The 18,996-nt window shown below is 39.7% G+C and overlaps 1 protein-coding gene and 2 long non-coding RNA genes across 3 annotated transcripts; all 3 read left to right on the plus strand.

Moving 5' to 3' along the window:
* Positions 1-2,886: 2,886 nt before the first annotated feature.
* LOC106608712 (uncharacterized) lies at positions 2,887-3,664 on the plus strand. Its single transcript, XR_014392887.1, has 3 exons — positions 2,887-3,008; positions 3,162-3,211; positions 3,372-3,664. It is a non-coding gene; the product is annotated as an uncharacterized LOC106608712 (long non-coding RNA).
* A 3,129-nt stretch (positions 3,665-6,793) lies between these two features.
* On the plus strand, positions 6,794-7,840 carry LOC106608794 (uncharacterized). Its single transcript, XR_014392834.1, has 3 exons — positions 6,794-7,068; positions 7,384-7,433; positions 7,549-7,840. It is a non-coding gene; the product is annotated as an uncharacterized LOC106608794 (long non-coding RNA).
* A 619-nt stretch (positions 7,841-8,459) lies between these two features.
* On the plus strand, positions 8,460-10,856 carry LOC106608793 (uncharacterized). The gene is made up of 6 exons (XM_014206943.3): positions 8,460-8,523; positions 8,683-9,045; positions 9,184-9,534; positions 9,731-9,862; positions 10,067-10,101; positions 10,446-10,856. Exons 1-6 carry the CDS (start codon positions 8,466-8,468, stop codon positions 10,581-10,583), a joined length of 1,077 nt encoding a protein of 358 aa, XP_014062418.3. The 5' UTR covers positions 8,460-8,465; the 3' UTR covers positions 10,584-10,856.
* The last annotated feature ends 8,140 nt before the right edge of the window (positions 10,857-18,996 follow it).

Genomic DNA, 18,996 nt, shown 5'->3' on the forward strand with positions numbered 1-18,996 from the left:
TATGACAGATGTTTTTAGTTTTTATGGGTGCAACTGCATCTAGGGTATTGCGCAAGGTTAAATTGAGTTCCTCGGTTAGGTGGTTAACTGATTTTTGTCCTCTGACGTCCTTGGGTAGGCAGAGGCAGTCTGGAAGGGCATCAAGGAATCTTTGGGTTGTCTGAGAATTTATAGCACGACTTTTAATGCTCCTTGGTTGGGGTCTGAGCAGATTATTTGTTGCAATTGCAAACGTAATAAAATGGTGGTCCGATAGTCCAGGATTATGAGGAAAAACATTTAGATCCACAACATTTATTCCATGGGACAAAACTAGGTCCAGAGTATGACTGTGGCAGTGAGTAGGTCCAGTGACATGTTGGACAAAACCCACTGAGTCGATGATGGCTCCGAAAGCCTTTTGGAGTGGGTCTGTGGACTTTTCCATGTGAATGTTAAAGTCACCAAAAATTAGAATATTATCTGCTATGACTACAAGATCCGATAGGAATTCAGGGAACTCAGTGAGGAACGCTGTATATGGCCCAGGAGGCCTGTAAACAGTAGCTATAAAAAGTGAGTGAGTAGGCTGCATAGATTTCATGACTAGAAGCTCAAAAGACGAAAACGTCATTGTTGTTTTTTTTTTTGTAAATTGAAATTTGCTATCGTAAATGTTAGCAACACCTCCGCCTTTGCCGGATGCACGGGGGGTATGGTCACTAATGTAACCAGGGGGTGAGGCCTCATTTAACACAGTAAATTCATCAGGCTTAAGCCATGTTTCAGTCAGGCCAATCACATCAAGATTATTATCAGTGATTAGTTCATTGACTATAACTGCCTTGGAAGTGAGGGATCTAACATTAAGTAACCCAATTTTGAGATGTGAGGTATCACAATCTCTTTCAATAATGACAGGAATGGAGGAGGTCTTTATACTAGTGAGATTGCTAAAGCGAACACCGCCATTTTTAATTTTGCCCAACCTAGATCGAGGCACAGACACGGTCTCAATGGGGAAAGCTGAGCTGACTACGCTGACTGTGCTAGTGGCAGACTCCACTAAGCTGGCAGGCTGGCTAACAGCCTGCTGCCTGGCCTGCACCCTATTTCATTGTGGAGCTAGAGGAGTTAGAGCCCTGTCTATGTTCGTAGATAAGATGAGAGCACCCCTCCAGCTAGGATGGAGTCCGTCACTCCTCAACAGGCCAGGCTTGGTCCTGTTTGTGGGTGAGTCCCAGAAAGAGGGCCAATTATCTACAAATTCTATCTTTTGGGAGGGGCAGAAAACAGTTTTCAACCAGCGATTGAGTTGTGAGACTCTGCTGTAGAGCTCATCACTCCCCCTAACTGGGAGGGGACCAGAGACAATTAATCGATGCCGACACATCTTTCTAGCTGATTTACACGCTGAAGCTATGTTGCGCTTGGTGACCTCTGACTGTGTCATCCTAACATCGTTGGTGCCGACGTGGATAACAATATCTCTATACTCTCTACACTCGCCAGTTTTAGCTTTAGCCAGCACCGTCTTTAGATTAGCCTTAACGTCGGTAGCCCTGCCCCCTGGTAAACAGTGTATGATCGCTGGATGATTAGTTTTAAGTCTAATACTGCGGGTAATGGAGTCGCCAATGACTAGGGTTTTCAATTTGTCAGAGCTAATGGTGGGAGCCGTCGGCGTCTCAGACCCCACAACGGGAGGAGTAGAGACCAGAGAAGTCTCGGCCTCCGACTCCGACTCGCTTAATGGGGAGAACCGGTTGAAAGTTTCTGTCGGCTGAATAAGCGACACCGGTTGAGCATTCCTACAGCGTTTCCCTCCAGAAGCCATGAGAAAGATGTCCGGCTGCGGGGACCGTGCGAGGGGGTTTATACTAACGTTACTATCTGTACTTACTGGTGGCACAGACGCTGTTTCATCCTTTCCTACACTGAAATTAACCTTGCCTAACGATCGCGTCTGAAGCTGGGCTTGCAGCACAGCTATCCTTGCCGTAAGGCGATCGTTCTCCTGTATATTATAAGTACAACGACTGCAATTAGAAGGCATCATGTTAATGTTACTTAGCTTCGGCTGTTTGAAGTCCTGACGAACCATGTCCAGATAAAACCTCCGGGGTGAAAAAGTTGAATGAAAAAAGTTGAGTGAGCGAAAAAGTAAAAATATACGGTAATGAAAAAGTAAAAAACCGTCAGGTATCAAAGTAAGATCGGCAACAAAAACGCACAGCAGCGTAAACAAGTCTGCAAGTTGTGACCGGAAACACGGAAACAGGAAACACGGAAACAGGAATCCGTCCAGCCAGGAGACTCTGTGACTCTGAACTGTACAATATACACTGAGACCTGTGTAGGAGAACACAGTGTCTATTGGTTCAGACATGGCTCAGGAGAATCCCATCCAGGAATCATTTACACCCATGGAGACAGGAGTGATCAGTGTGAGAAGAGACCTGAGGCTGGGTCTCCTACACAGAGCTGTGTCTACAACCTTCCCAAGAGGAACCTCAGCCTCTATGATGCTGGGACTTACTACTGTGCTGTGGCCTCATGTGGGGAGATACTGTTTGGAGACGGGACCAAGCTGGACATTGACTGTATGTGATACTTCTGACATTCTGTTTATAATAATCTATATAATCAAATTTATGCAGGCAAGGTATCATTCGGATACTTTTGTTTTTCTATATCATTCAGATATCTTTGTATTTCTATATCATTCAGATATCGTTGTTTTTCTATATCATTAAGATATCATTGTTTTTCTACATCATTCAGATATCTTTGTATATGAGAGAAGTAAGTTTGACTCTCAGATCAGGCCGAGTCTTGTTGGTGTCTCTAACATTGTCATAGCTTTATTCCTCAGTGTCTCAGTGTCTCGATCCCTATTTGATATTTCACAGATGGTTGTAAGGAGGACCATCTTCTGTTCATGTATTGCCTTGGCGTAGCGCTGGGTCTGTGTGTCCTCCTCATCATTGTCCTTACTTGTGTTTTGTACAAGATGAGCAAGTGCATAGGTAAGCAATTTTATTGTGCAAGATACAGTATGCTTATCAATTGTTGGTACTGTTACATTAGTTGAAATGTTTTTGTCAAAATTGGTCATAAAGTCTCTTCATTGTAGGATGATGATGATAATCATTGTATTGATTAATGTGTTTGATTAAAAGGAACGCACCCTCAGCCAAGTGGTCCTGCAGTCCCCAGTCATGATAACCAGGTAACCTGACCTAACACTTGTTTAGCTGTTGCTGAATCAATGTGTTTTTCCTTCAATCAAAATATGAAAATATGCATTTTATTAGAGGATTGTTTCACTATACCGCAGTATTTAGTATAATACCAAATATTTGGATTTTCTTTTTTGTTATTCCTCTTAGGATCAAGAACCTGATACTCTCCATTACGCCGCTCTGAACGTCATCCACAAGAAACCAAAGGCCGGGAGACAGAGGAGCGCCATGGAGAGAGACACTGTGTACTCTGGTGTGAGACGCCAAAACATGGACTGAAATGTCAACTTTTCCTCTTTAATAACTTGCATTGATTCTGTGTTTTTTACACTGTATGTTTGACTATGGCTTTTTCATTGTAAGTTACAATTACTTACAGCTTTTTACATTGATTCTGTTGTTCAATTTTGATCAAATTAAACATTAAACTGCTTTCATATAAAGGTATTGTTTGATTTTCATTCATATTTTTCTCTTTCCTTAAATTTGTAAACACTTTCATCCACAGATTCAGTGTGCAACAACCATCTCAAGACTATGCTCAATGTAAAACATATGGTTGGTTGCAAAATAACTGTAAATATGTATCTATTGCTGGTGTTTTAGCCTCTCAAACTGTCTTCTTTTAGCTGTATCCTGTATCACAGCTCTCTGTGGTGTTCTGACTACCCTGAATAGATTTTCCACTCACGTAAACTCAACTCTAACCCCCAGCAATGACCATCAGTCCACACCACACTCACTTTTCACACACCATCAAAACCACAAACATCAATGTCACTAAGAGCTCAACTCTCTCTCTCCATAAGAAAAGGCTGAACTAAAAATGTACTTCTTAGCTAAATATACTTTGAACAGAATTGATATGGTTGAGAGACTGATTTCAAATTTGACGATATTCATTTTGTAACAGAAGTATTCACAAACTATTGACAAAATGTGAATATGTATAATTGCACTTTGCAGGACTGCAATCCATTTGTCTTTCAACAGGGTGCAGCAGTGAACATGGAAGTCCCCAGAACTGCCTCAATAGTAGAGCTGGCAGCAACTTGTAGAAGTGTTCAAAATGTCCACTAATTGGATGAAGTATCATTGACAACGTGCCTTTCTGTGATAGTTCATGTGTCTAGCTGAAATAGCAGTCAAACAAATGCCAAAAAAGACAATGTGTATCAATGAAGAATCTATAACAAGGTAATATAGTTGTTACATGCTTATTACACATCTATAACATGTTAGAAATCATTTCCAGCGTATTTAAATGGCAGCTATCAAACTGGCCAGACAGTCATCATCACTGGATCATTACTACTAACCTCAACATAGTCATAATAAAGTGTAGCTTAGTAACAAGGAACAACAATCACTCAAAATGAAACAGGTAGCAGAGTGATCTGTATGATGAAGACAATAACTCGTGTGCTAGAGCGTGTCATTTTTTAACCTTTTTTAAAAAAGTCAGGAATGTCTTGAACTAGTTTTAGATGTGTTGATAGCATGACACTCACATCCCCCCACATACATCTAACAAGTTCACAGGTACTTGCAGTCTACTCTAAGTACGAGGTTATATCTATTCTTTGGTCAGGCCTGCAGGCTTTGTACACACAGGACCCTCCTACCTGCTCTCTGTGGTTTTCAGCAGGATGTCTATCTGGTGTCAGTCAGTTGTTTTCGCATTTGTTACTGTTGTTTATGTTCCTACTGACAGCTTGCAGTCACAGCAAACCAGTTCTTTGTAAACTTACTCGGATATAAATGATCTGAACTCGGTTACAAACCACAAAGAACTGCTAATGAACTCTCCAAGTTAAGCATCTCATGTCATAATACAGAACCATCTATTCTACATCTATGGGCTCAGGGTGAGGGGTCATTTTAAGATGATGTCATGGGAGAACTAGTACGTTCTCAATCAGACAAGTGTTCTAGGACTACTGCAGGGTTCTCTGTAAGGAGACCAATAGAGGAGGATCCTCCTTATGATAGATTGCCTCCTATGAGAACAACACTAACCAGAGAGTGATACAGAGTGGATAAAGTGTGTCATGTGTATTAGTTACATTAGGCTGGGGTGTCCAATCAGTGATGCACTCACAGGTGTTACATTAATGCATGTTTCTGTGAATGATAGGGAATGAGACTGACATACAATTTAATTGATTTTATTCTGTAGGGGTTTATCACCTGCTATATTGTAATTATTTCTGCCACTATGGCCTATTTATTGCCTTACCTCCCTTATCCTACGTCATTTGAACACACTATATATAGACTTTTCTATTGTATTATTGACTGTATGTTTGGTTATTCCATGTGTAACTCTGTGTTGTTGTTTGTGTCGCACTGCTTTGCTTTATCTTGGTCAGGTCGCAGTTGTAAATGAGAACTTGTTCTCAACTAGCCTACCTGGTTCAATAAAGGTGAAATAAATAATAACATATACACTCTCACTGCTCTACCCCTGTTCACTCTTATTCATTTACATGTTAGTAATTTAGAAGACGCTCTTATGCAGAGCAACTTACCGGAGCAAGTGGGGTTAAGTGCCTTGCTCAAGGGCACATCCAAGGGTTTTTCACTTTGTCGGCTCGGGGATTCAAACCTGCGACCTTTTGGTTACTGGCCCAATGCTTTTAACCACTAGACAAGACATGTTCAACGTATTACAGCCCTCCTATGGGTCATCTGGAGTACTGTAACTGTTGATAATAATAATAGTTTTCTTTCAAATACTTCAAGTACACTTGGTTTTGCTTGTCTTCTGCAATGGAGGCAAGATAAATCAAGTGTAACTAAAGTAAGTTTGAGAAAACAGAGAGGTGACAAAACAAACAGCCCACTACTTTGACTCAGTGTTCTCCAGAGAGTTGAGAAAACAAATAGCCTACTATTTTGACACGGGTGAGAAAACAAAGCCTACTGTTTTGACCCAGGGCTGTCCAGAGAGGTGAGAAAACCACAAACCACCAAACAAGTAAAACCTTCAAGACAATTACTTGCATTTTACAGCATCCTGTGTCTCAGTGAGTCCAGCCAGTAGACTGTGACTCTGTAGGTTGCAATAGACCACAAGACCATGGTCTTCTGAATGAGGCATCAACAAAGAAGATTGGGTCCAGTTCAACCAATCACCCACTAGCCCATTGTTGTATACATGGGTAGACTTTTTCCAGCCAATATTTTATATTCAAAGATGGTGTCACTGATGATGATATTTCTAATTCTCAAACAAATGGGTAAGATATCTAACTTTACCAAGGACTTCACTGGGACTAAACGTCTGAGTGTGAAGAGAGGAGTTGACAGCTTTAACCTGACCATCTCGAAGACACAGTTAGGGGACTCAGCTGCATACTACTGTGCTGCTATTGAAGTGGACAAAGTCACATTTGAAGAAGGAGCTGTTTTGATTGTCAAAGGTAACCTAACTTAGTTCTTTATTTTAGATTATACATTTTGTATCCATGAAATTCGAAATATACATTAGAAATTGTCAATAGATACATCTAGCAGGACAATACCATTTACACACCATAATCTTAATTTTCACTCTTTTCAGATTTAGAGTCCAACAGCATGTCTGTTGTACAGCACCCTTTGTCTGAGTCAGTCCAGCCAGGAAACTCTGTGACTTTGAACTGTACAATACACACTGAGACCTGTTCAGGAGAACACCGTGCCTATTGGTTCAGGCATGGCTCAGGAGAAACCCGTCCAGGAATCATTTACAGAATATCCCCACTAGGAACCTTCGCCTCTCTGATGCTGGGATTTGCTACTGTGCTGTGGCCTCGTGGGGAGATACTGTTTGGGAATGGAACCAAGCTGGACATTCAAGGTAGGTGATATGGCTTGCTTCTTTGTATATATTTTACAAATCTACTGTGTAGAACATACATTTACTTGCTATTCTGAGCGTCCTCTATCAATGTTTGAATGTCCACAGACCATAGGGCAGACCTTCTTCTCTTGGTGTACTGCCTGGGTGTAGGATTGGCTTTCTCGTTAATCCTGATCATTGTCCTTGCGTGCATCATGTACAAGATGAACCAGAGAAAGAGTCTGCAAGTGTCTTGCTCTTCTTTAATATCACCATCTACAGATGTATCTGCAGTGGAAGAAGGAGTTGCATCTTTTGCATCTTTCTTTTCAGGATCCGTCTCTCTGACAGCATGTCCAGCAGTCTCTTCTAAGGATGCAGGGGTAAGTAGAATTCCTTACATTTTGTATGACCATAAAAATATGTGTGAAAATGTTTATGTTAAATAATAACATATGGTATTATTTCCCCCTCCCCCTTTATAATTGTTTCTCACAGGCTCAAGATGCAGACAATCTCCATTACGTAGCTCTGAATCTGAGCAACAAGAAGAACAGGTCTAGAAGAGAGAGAGAGGTCACATGGAGACAGTGGTGTACGCTGGAATTAGACAGTAGAACTGGATGAATGAAACAGTCCAATGAATTCTCTTATTATCAACTCTCCCTTTATTAACATTATTATCTGTATTACTGAAACATATAATTACTGTAGCTACTTGAATTAAGTGCATTGCTTCTCTGCCAAACTCATTTTAAATGGACTTGCTTGTGATAAGATGAATAAAGCATTTAACAACATAGTCGACTGAAATCTGTGAAAAAACATAATAAGCTATTTATTAGGTAATTTCACCGAGAGCTGCATTTCTTAGTCAAACACAACACTGTTTTAACTGTGAAGTATTATATAGGCCTAGAGGAATCTGCCTCCTCAATAACAAAATCATGGGAAGGGATTCTATCCATCCAATCCAATTGAGTGTAAGTCCTGAATTTTAGATATTTTTTCATTAGATTTTTTTTGGTGAGGGGAAGTGACTGTCGTGATACAAGCCCTAGTGGATGACAGTGTCATTGCATGCATGTTCCCAAAAAGGTCACAACTATCAGTCTCTTGACATAGACAACAGTAGCTGTAGTGGTAAAGAATAAGGAATGCCACACTTGAATGAATTATACCTAAATTTGTCCTAAATATATAAGGATAAGAATATACCTATAATAAAATATTTCTGTCTGATTCAGTCCAGCCAGGAGACTCTGTGACTCTGTACAATGTGAAGAAGATTGTCGTAACGGAATAAGGCGTCAACAAAAATGATGTGACCAGTTCGACCAATCACCTGCAACTCCATTGTTGAAGTGTTGTCTACATAGGTGGACTTTTTCCACTCAAGACAGGTTGTGAGGAGGATGACACCTTCAAAGAGGATCACACTGTGTCTGATATTTCCACTTCTTGTAGAGATGGGTAAGTCCAACTTTTATATTTCTCTGCTTATGAGATGTCCGCCCTTGATTTGGATGCATGAGATATCACATGTAATACTCTACAGACACTTTGAATATTCTAAGTTGTAATTGGGGTATGTAACAGCAAATATACTATGTTGTTCATGTTTCCTAATAGATGTAGTAGCTGGTACTGAATCCTCATCCATACTTCAGGACAGTGGTTTCATATCAGCCAATGTTGGAGACGCAGTGACTGTGCACTGCTTCTATGAAGGCCACATGGACATGCATTTCTCCTGGTACAAGCAACCCTTGGGAGATAAGCTTCAACTCTTCTCAACCGTCTTTAAGTTTGACAGGAACGCAACATTTTACCATGAGTTTAAGGATAACCCACGATTCTCAGTGGAAAACGGCCAAGAAAAGAATCACCTAAGGATCTCAGACATGCAGCTCTCTGATTCAGCCACTTACTACTGTGGAAGCTCTTATGGCAACAAGGTGGAGTTTGGAGAAGGAGCCATTCTCATAGTAAAAGGTACGTTTTTGTAAACCTAAATGTACATATATGCAGTGTAAATATGAGATATTATCTTAATCAGATGAGAGGTTGAGTTTGAACACTTTCTACAGTAATACTCCAGAGATTCAATGGGTTTATTGAAGTTCTTGTCAGGTTCAGGGTCCAGAAACATGACTGTGCTCCAGCAGCCTCTGTCTGAGTCAGTCCAGCCAGGAGACTCTGTGTCTCTGAACTGTACAATACACACTGAGACCTGTGCAGGAGAACACAGTGTCTATTGGTTCAGACATGGCTCAGGAGAATCCCATCCAGGAATCATTTACTCCCATGGAAACAGGAGTGATCAGTGTGAGAAGAGCAATGAGGCTGGGTCTCCTACACAGAGCTGTGTCTACAACTTCCCCAAGAGGAACCTCAGCCTCTCTGATGCTGGGACTTACTACTGTGCTGTGGCCTCATGTGGGGAGATACTGTTTGGGAATGGGTCCAAGCTGAACATTCAAGGTAAATAATTTAATCTGTAAATATCCCCAACAATACAGTATATTCATGCAAGCAGCCTACTTCCAAATGACCTCATTCATTTGTGTCAACAAGCCATACAATATCACCATCAGATTTTCATGCCATACTTTACTGTTTGATGATCTTCCTAAGCGCTCATGAATACAATATGAATTCTCTGATACCCTTTCCACAGTTCCAGAACACGATTCTCCATTTGATCTGAGTCCTACTGTTCTGGCCTTGGTCGTCTCCAACATCGTTCTGGGGATAGTGACCTTTCTACTTGTCTGGGCGCTGTGCAAGACTCTGAACAGAGATAGCAGAGGTATTACTTTATATCTAATGTATCCAATGTATCTAATGTTATAGCTGATGAATCTAAAGTTTTATGCATCTCTATGCAATGTACATTCTGTAAATATCAATTAAATGTCCAACATATAAGCACTGTTAATTAACTACATGAGGTTAAAAATAGATTGTCATAAAAAATAATGGCTGGCCTTCCTTTATTTCAATCTCTATGAAGGGAGGACTGATGTCCCAACGTCCCAGGGCAATCAGGTAAACTTGTCAACATTTATAAATATAGGATGCTTTCAGTTTTTACAAGAAACAACCATTTAACTTTCTTTACAGCTAGAAGTCAGCTTATTTGTACTTTTTATGTTAAGTTTTCTTGGAAGTAATAGGTCACTGTACTAGATGTAGCCTACTTATATTTTTTTATTTTTCCATGGAACTTCTGCCTGTAACTGTTCCACTGACTGTCAGGTCATTGTAGTGGGTGTAACGTCTGAACAGTCATGTCTTTTGTAGAGTGTTTTCTTCCACAGGAGAATATAAACATTATATAGTAGATCATGCTATCATCATAATGGTTTTCCTCATGGCTCCACCCCCCTCAGAATCAAGACAGTGACGTGTTGAACTACGCAGCTGTCAGTTTCACCCCCAAGAACAACTCCTCCTCTAGAAGAGTGAGAGAGAAGACAAGGAGAGAGGATGCAGTGTACTCTGATGTCAGGCACCTTCAGCAGCAGTGAAGGATATCACCACTGTCACAAAGACACCAAGAAGAAATATTACTATTTGTAGCCTAATAGAACTGCTTTTAGTAACAAAAAATAGTATGGAATTTTCAAAGTAACAAAGAATCTGTTATTTTAACATTGTCTGTATGTTAGATGTATATAATGATTCTGTAATGCTAAATAAATAGCCATAACTCTTTACAGCTTTTTATTGAAAGAAATCATCTGATAGAGAATCCCAATTTTTGCTGTATGACTGTGTGTTTTTAACATAATAAACCATATATTTATACACTCCGGACATCTCTATTCTCTGTCTACAGAACATCTCTGCCACCACATATACAAATATACAATATGATTAAAGTAATAGCAGTTTAGCTGAATATGTGTCAGGCTCCATCACACCATTAAAAATGGAGGAACACAAACACACATCTATTTCTTATCACAGAAGAGGTGCTTTTTTATTTAACCGTTATTTAACCAAGTTTAGAGTTGCTGAGATACAAATACATTTTTCAGGAGAGACCATGAGAATCTCTCTGACTCCACATATCGGACACAGATATACATGTAGATGATTTACAGTAAATGTTCTCTTTGTAAGAAGTGCAGTGTTGGTTTACACACCTACCAGGCAGTAGAGGTGTGTGGGTACAATCACCAGAGAAGCCAAGCCATATTACAACCTATGTGTTGTGATAATTGCGTTGTTTGATCCTTAGCCTGATAATTCATATGCTTTGCGACCGTGATATATAGGCCTAAAGGCCGAGACAATAAGAAGACACAGTGGCAGAATAAATTCAACCTCACCTTTGTTAAATCACAAAATCGGATAGCAACCTCTGTCCAGTGAAGTCCACAAAGAATATTGAATGTTCAGTAACAGACAGTTACATGACCTACAGTATGCTCAAGCAAGTTAATGTTTCTGACATTTACTGACCACTAAACAAGTATTGATTTTGAACCACAGAGAGTTACCGCAAGTTGCACAGAAAACAGGAGCTGCATTCACTATTCCAGCACCATTTCAACTTCAACATTTCAACATGATCAAATCACCTCTGCTTAGTCTAATACAGTGGCAACTAAAAGATACCAAAAACTATTGTGTCCAATCAACGTAAGCTACATTAAATATGATGTGGCTGTCCGTGGTTCTGATTTCTGTGTGCGTTCGTGTGTGTGTGAGTGCGCGTTCGTGCAAGTACAAAAACAAGTTGACTGACCTTGTAAAGAAACGCCAATGCCATCCTCCTCTCTTTCATGTTGATGATACGGTCTATCACTCTGTCATACAGTACACCCTTGAATTTGTTGTTGTCTTATGTTACCTGGCTAAATGCTTCCTCGTTAGCCTAACTTCCATTCATGGGCAACGTTAGCTAGTTAACATTAGCCTTCTACATCTAGCTACATATTGAACTTCCATCCTCTCAGGCCACGGGCATAACAATGTATGAATTAATGCTAGGATTAGAATCGCCGTTATAATTATTGGCCAGTACGGAGATTTAAGTAAAACCACAAGTCCAAATCCCTATCTCCATCCATGGCTAATTTTGGAAAGGGACAATTTTAGCTAGCTGGCTAGCTAGCAACCGGAGGACAACAACACATCAAGACGCAACAATCAATGACGTATACTCTCAATGGGATTTGATAAAAGTGACGACAAATCCAAACTGGCTTCAGCCAGGCTTCCCCAAAATATGGACTATTAAAATGTATCTTTCGTCTCTTGGTATTTCATCATTTTCCTTCAATTCGCAAGAGGCTGAATGTACCTCACAGGAGAAAGCATCCGAGCGAGCGAAACAGTGCCCCTCTGTGTCTGTACGGCCTTCCTTGGTATCCATGAATACACACCACTGCTACCAGGAAGGGTGTGATTTAATGTATCCCCCACCAATCAGAGAAAAAAAGGCTAATTTCTCTGTAATGTAAGGCAAGAAGCCTACTGATCACAGTACTGCACCAGTCCATTTGGTTCAGGGCAGGCGAGAGTAACCACTCAGGACAGACTGCAAGATGACCCCACTATTCATCTGTATGGTGATTCTGCATCTCACTTGTACAGTAAGTACAGTGTGTGAATATCTAGACTGCCTAGTCCATTTCTCCTGTGTTTCAGTAGGGATTTACTGTAAGATAACCGACGTTGTCCTGTACCTTGACTCAACTTATTGACTTGGCTTTACTGTAACTCTTATGCAAATTGGGATGTGAGTTGACACATTTACATCAATTAGCCAAACATGAGCCCTTTACCTCTGAATGATTTACACCATGGGCAAATATTTCGATCTTCAACTATGTCCTCTGTCCTGTGTGTTCTAGATGGTACCATGCATCCCATTGTATCTCAGTCTGTGCGGACAGAATCGGTGCCCCTAGAGGGATCTGTGACTCTGGAGTGCTTCTCCACTATAGACTCAGTGTTATCCTGGATATGGCTGAAACACACACCGGGACAAGGACTTGCACCCATGTAACAGCCTACTATGAAAAGTGCAATTCCAGGGAGATTTCGCAAAGATGTCTTGTTATGAGCTGCAATGGATGATTTGAGTTTTAATTTGACTCTTTGGAATGTTGCCCAAACTGATGTTGAATCATATCGTTGTGGAATATTCTGGTATAATGAATAATATTTTGGAGATGGTGCATATCTCATTATTCAAGATAAGTAAAGAAACAGAAAGTTTTGTAATGAACTATGTTTCCAGTTTTAATTTCTGAATGTCAAAATGTTGTGTGGTTCTTTTTAGCCAATGAATAAACTCAAGTAAACCGACCAGGCTGGACATTGAGGGTTAGACCTTGTAAGAGCTGATTACAATTCATGTTTTATTTTTACAAATTCTGAAAAGTAGGTACAGGGCACCAGATGTAGGTACAGTTATTATACATTTCATGTCCGGGGTTTCTAGTCAGCAACCTGAAAAATTCTCCATTTAAATGTATTTTTCTCGTCAAGAGAATCAAGCCGGATTGCTAAACTACATAACATTTATTTTGGTTGTAATCGTTATTATCCTGATAGCAACACACATTCTCTTGTGGAGGAGAACTCGGCAAAAAAGTAAGTAGTGTGATTAAGTTTGACTTTGTTATACTTTATACAAAATATATGATATATGAATGCCATGTATTAATGTAATCAATGTATATAATATCATGTATGAATGCCAAATAATAATACACAAAAAATATATATCTTTTGTGTTTTAAATTAGGGGTACAATGGACACTTCACCCCCTGTCCAAGTGAGTAATTTGGCCTCATATTTTTTTCTTGCTGTTATGCTACTTCACGTTCTCAATAAAATCTCATGCTTCAAATAGGTTGCTGGGGTAATTTAGTAATTGTGGATGACGTACGTATCTCTCTTTCTTTACTTTAGAATCTGACCATGGACACAGAAAATTATGCTGCACTGAGCTTCTCAATAAACAAATCAGAGCGTGGATGGGGGAGAGAGCAGGGTGGAGAAGTTGTGTATGCTCCCAGAAAGCAATAACCGTGAAATACTTCCCATCAGTCTTGTTTCAATATGTTAATATATCATACTGTATCTACTGTGTAATTTTGTCAATATTGAATAAAAAATGGTATTTTCAATAAAGATTCATTTATTTATTGAAAGTCTAAACAGAAATATCAAAAAAGTACTACAAATGAATCTGCATCATCAACATGTTGGCATTTTACCTTGACATTGTCAACTAAGCTGACGATCACTGAAACATTTGAACAGACAGTAAACCACATTTGTGTTTGTAACAGCTGAAGGATTGTGAAAATGAATCATTGAATTAATCTATTTCCTGGTGGTGTAGATTATGGTCAGACAGCAGAGGAGAATATCAGTTCTTATGATGGAGAGGATGACAAGGATCCTCATATCTGCTTCAGTGTCCCCACCTGAAATAAGTAAACCTTTCAAATTTCCAATTTTTGGTATCATTGTATATAATATAGTATTGGCTATCCTGGACGGGATTCTCCTGAGCCATGTCTGAACCAATAGACACGTGTTCTCCTGCACAGGTCTCAGTGTGTATTGTCCAATTCAGAGTCACAGAGTCTCCTGGCTGGACTGACTCAGACTGTCCCATTATCACTTTGAACCAGTTGTTGTAGTTGCCAAGTTCTTAGTGATGAAGCATTCCAAATTAACTGTGTCTCCATGGATGTAGACATCAGACTGAGCAAAAGTAAGAGACAAAGCTGAAAAAGATAAATGTTCTGATTAATCAAAGACCTCAATCTCAATCTAGTCCATGCATGTTCAGGTACTATACTGAAAATAGTTGCAAAATAAAGTGTCGGAAAACATATATTTCCATCTTAAATACATAGGCATGATCCTCCGTTTCAATACTAAGTTTGCACTATTACAGCTGACTCTACCTGCTGCAAATAACTGAGAGATGGCCAGACAGAGTTTTTTTGTTGTCCTCTGTAGATAAATCCCCATCATGTGTATACCAGTTGAGGCTCTTTGGAGGAGGAAGGGGAGGACCATCCTATTCAGTGAATAAAAAATAACTGTAATTGTGAAACATTAACCTGTTATGGCTAGGGGGCAGTATTTTCACAGCCGGATAAAAAACGTACCCGATTTAATCTGATTATTACTTCTGCCCAGGAACTAAAATATGCATATAATTATTAGCTTTGGATAGAAAACACTCCAAAGTTTCTAAAACTGTTTGAATGGTGTCTGTGAGTATAACAGAACTCATTTGGCAGGCCAAAACCTGAGAAGATTCCATGCAGGAAGTGCCCTGTCTGACAATTTCTTGCCCTTCTTGATTATCTCTATCCATTACAGAGGATCTCTGCTGTTACGTGACACTTCCTACGGCTCCCATGGGCTCTCAGAAGGCGGCAAAAAGCTGAATCGTGGCTTTGCAGGCTCTGGTTGAAAAAAAGTAGCGCGTTTGGGTAGTGGCTGGTTACAGTACTGTGAGACTCAGGCTCGTGCCCGCGTCGACAGAATGCTTTGTTTTCTTTCGTCTGTTTACCTAAACGCAGATTCCCGGTCGGAATATTATCGCTTTTTTACGAGAAAAATTGCATAAAAATTGATTTTAAACAGCGGTTGACATGCTTCGAAGTACGGTAATGGAATATTTAGAAATCTTTTGTCACGAATTGCGCCATGCTCGTGACCCTTATTTACACTTCGGATAGTGTCTTGAACGCACGAACAAAACGCCGCTATTTGGATATAACGATGGATTATTTTGGACCAAACCAACATTTGTTATTGAAGTAGCAGTCCTGGGAGTGCATTCTGACGAAGACAACAAAGGTAATCAAACTTTTGTAATAGTAAATCGGAGTTTGGTCAGGGCTAAACTTGGTCGGTGTCTAAATGGCTAGCCGTGATGGCTGGGCTATCTACTGAGAATATTGCAAAATGTGCTTTCACCGAAAAGCTATTTTAAAATCGGACATATCGAGTGCATAGAGGAGTTCTGTATCTATAATTCTTAAAATGTATATATTTTTTTTTTGTGAACGTTTATCGTGAGTAATTTAGTAAATTCACCGGATGTTTGCGGGGGGGTATGCTAGTTCTGAACGTCACATGCTAATGTAAAAAAGCTGGTTTTTGATATAAATATAAACTTGATTGAACAAAACATGCATGCATTGTATAACATAATGTCCTAGGGTTGTCATCTGATGAAGATCATCAAAGGTTAGTGCTGCATTTAGCTGTGGTTTTGTTTTTTGTGACATTATATGCTAGCTTGAAAAATGGGTGTCTGATTATTTCTGGCTGGGTACTCTGCTGACATAATCTAATGTTTTGCTTTCGCTGTAAAGCCTTTTTGAAATCGGACAGTGTAGTTAGATTAACGAGAGTCTTGTCTTTAAAATGCTGTAAAATAGTCATATGTTTGAAAAATGGAAGTTTTCGGATTTTAGAGGAGTTTGTATTTCGCGCCACGCCCATCATTGGATATTGGAGCAGGTGTTCCGCTAGCGGAACGTCTAGATGTAAGAGGTTAAAAAAGTTATCCTTTTTAGATAAAATTATATTAAATATATTCTCATGTCACCAAATAATTGATTAAAACACACTGTTTTGCAATGAAGTTCTACAGTAGTCTCAGCAGCACTCTGTAGGGCAGCACTATGGTGTAGCCGGAGGACACCTAGCTTCTCTCCTCTTCTGGGTACATTGGAGGCTCATGGTTCTCACCCCCTTCCATAGACTTACACAGGAATTACGACAACTTCCGGAGGACACCCACCAACCTATCAGAGCTCTTGCATCATGAAATGACATGTTGTCCAACCAATGAAAGGATCAGAGAATGAATCTAGTACTGAAAGCATAACCTACAGTTAGCTAGCACTGCAGTGCATACAATGTGGTCAGTAGTTGACTCAAAGATAAAGACAATAGTTAAACTGTTTTGAACAAATTCATTTCTTTCTTATGCAACACTGGAACTCTTCCAGTCAATAAATGTTTTACCACAAGGGCCCAGTGTAACAGATAAACTACTTGCTATTGATTGTACACACTGTGCTACATTATTGTAGCTAATTTTCCCCTAACATTGGACATCTCCTAACTTCGGACACTCTCTAGCGGTTTGACGATTAAATCACCTCGAGTTCAACATTTAAATGGCCTGGAAAATAAAGACACACTTCTAGCTAACTGACCACTGATTTTCATTGCAATTTATGTAAGTTAAGATTTGAGAGTTTTCAAAAAAGTAATATTATATACACTCTGGGACACTCTGTATATTGTAAAATTTGACTGGGTGACAGACCACACATCATTTAATATCCAACTTTTTACCTCTGAAATATAGCTGATTTCAGGTAAGTATTTTTTTAATCGGGTGGCTAGCCAACTAGTCAACTATCTAGTAAACACTTTGGACACGAGGTTGGTGTCTCTTTTTTTAACAAAATTAAATGGATATGTCTTATAATTGATCTAAATAGTAAGGCGGCATATAACTGGGGACCATATGTCGATAATACGGAATGTATTTTTTTGCTAAACCGCTTATCAAAAAGCTTTTTTCTCCTGGTCACAGACAGCTGATGTGTTGTGCACAAGAGAAGGGAAAAGACGAGAGGAGGAGAGTGTGTAGATAGGAGATGGAATTATATATACAACAAGCTGTTTGTATGTGGCTGCTATGAAAGCTAACTGTGATTGCGTGTGATCAGGGGTGTATTGATTGCGTTCTTAAATGGAAGGAAACGGAACTAAATGGGGATAAACATACCTGAATTTGTCCAATAGAAACTCTCGTTTGAAACTGTTGGACCAATGATTACACCCTAGATCAGCTAGATGCAGGCAAGAGTGTGCAAGTCGGTATTGAATGTGTCACTGTCTGTCACCTTAATTACTCAAAATTCTCTCGACCTGTGCACCTACATTGTAAACTTTCATTCATAGGCTAGGTTGTAGCAACCTCATGATGGGTACAGGGAAAATTTGAGTAACATGTAGTAGCCTAAACCTATCAATGTTACATTGAGTTGGGTGAATGGAATATGAATGACAGTCATCCAATATCCTGTAATAGAAATAAGGCCATGTATATTACAAAAAAGTAAACAGCACCGACTGCCACTGGTATATACTAGTCGTTCTGTCTATCAGATTAGTGAGACGCAGGGGATTGGCTGTCTTAAATGCCTGGAATGATTGTCCCTCGGCCTGATTGGCTGTTCTGAGACCAGCAGAGAGAAGGAAGAAGACAGCCTGCTGTATCATCAGTCCTGCTTCTAACAGTGAACTCTGAAGTTAATAAAGTCCAGAGTAATCAGATAATGATCAACATTCTTATATGTTTTAGATTCTTACACTATATCTAAAATATTTTGTACATTAATGAACAATCTTTTCAAGTTAAGAAAAGTAATTATTACATGCCTATGTGTGATCGGTCGCTTCAACCGCAGCATAGTGCGGCATCAGAGTTTGACTCAAACGTGAAAAGAGACGTCTATAGGTGTCAGCTAATTCCCATTTCCTGCAGTTGGTTTCTAACTGACATTAGAAAGGTGACAAGTGCATCAACCACAGTGTGAGGTGATAGGAACTACTGTACAACGCTGGAGCCAGTGATGACCTGATATTATTGGTTAGTAAAGCGTTTCCCAAAATATGGGTCGCCTGATTTGGGATCGCCTGACTGTAAAATGGGGTCGCAAGAAAAACTCTGAAATAAAATAAAAACAATTGCGCTTGGTTCAAAGAACCGGGGTTACATCAGTAACCTCCAGCAGCCGCTAGATGGGGTTCTAATAAATAGAGCTGTTTCAGTATTCTATCTACAGATTTGGCTTTATATTTGGAATGGTTTAAACTCCAAATTATTATGTTCCCATTACTGAAGGATAATACTCTCAGGA

This window comes from Salmo salar, chromosome 07 (genome assembly GCF_965601325.2).
Source record: "Salmo salar chromosome 07, fSalSal1, whole genome shotgun sequence".
NCBI lineage: Eukaryota > Metazoa > Chordata > Actinopteri > Salmoniformes > Salmonidae > Salmo > Salmo salar.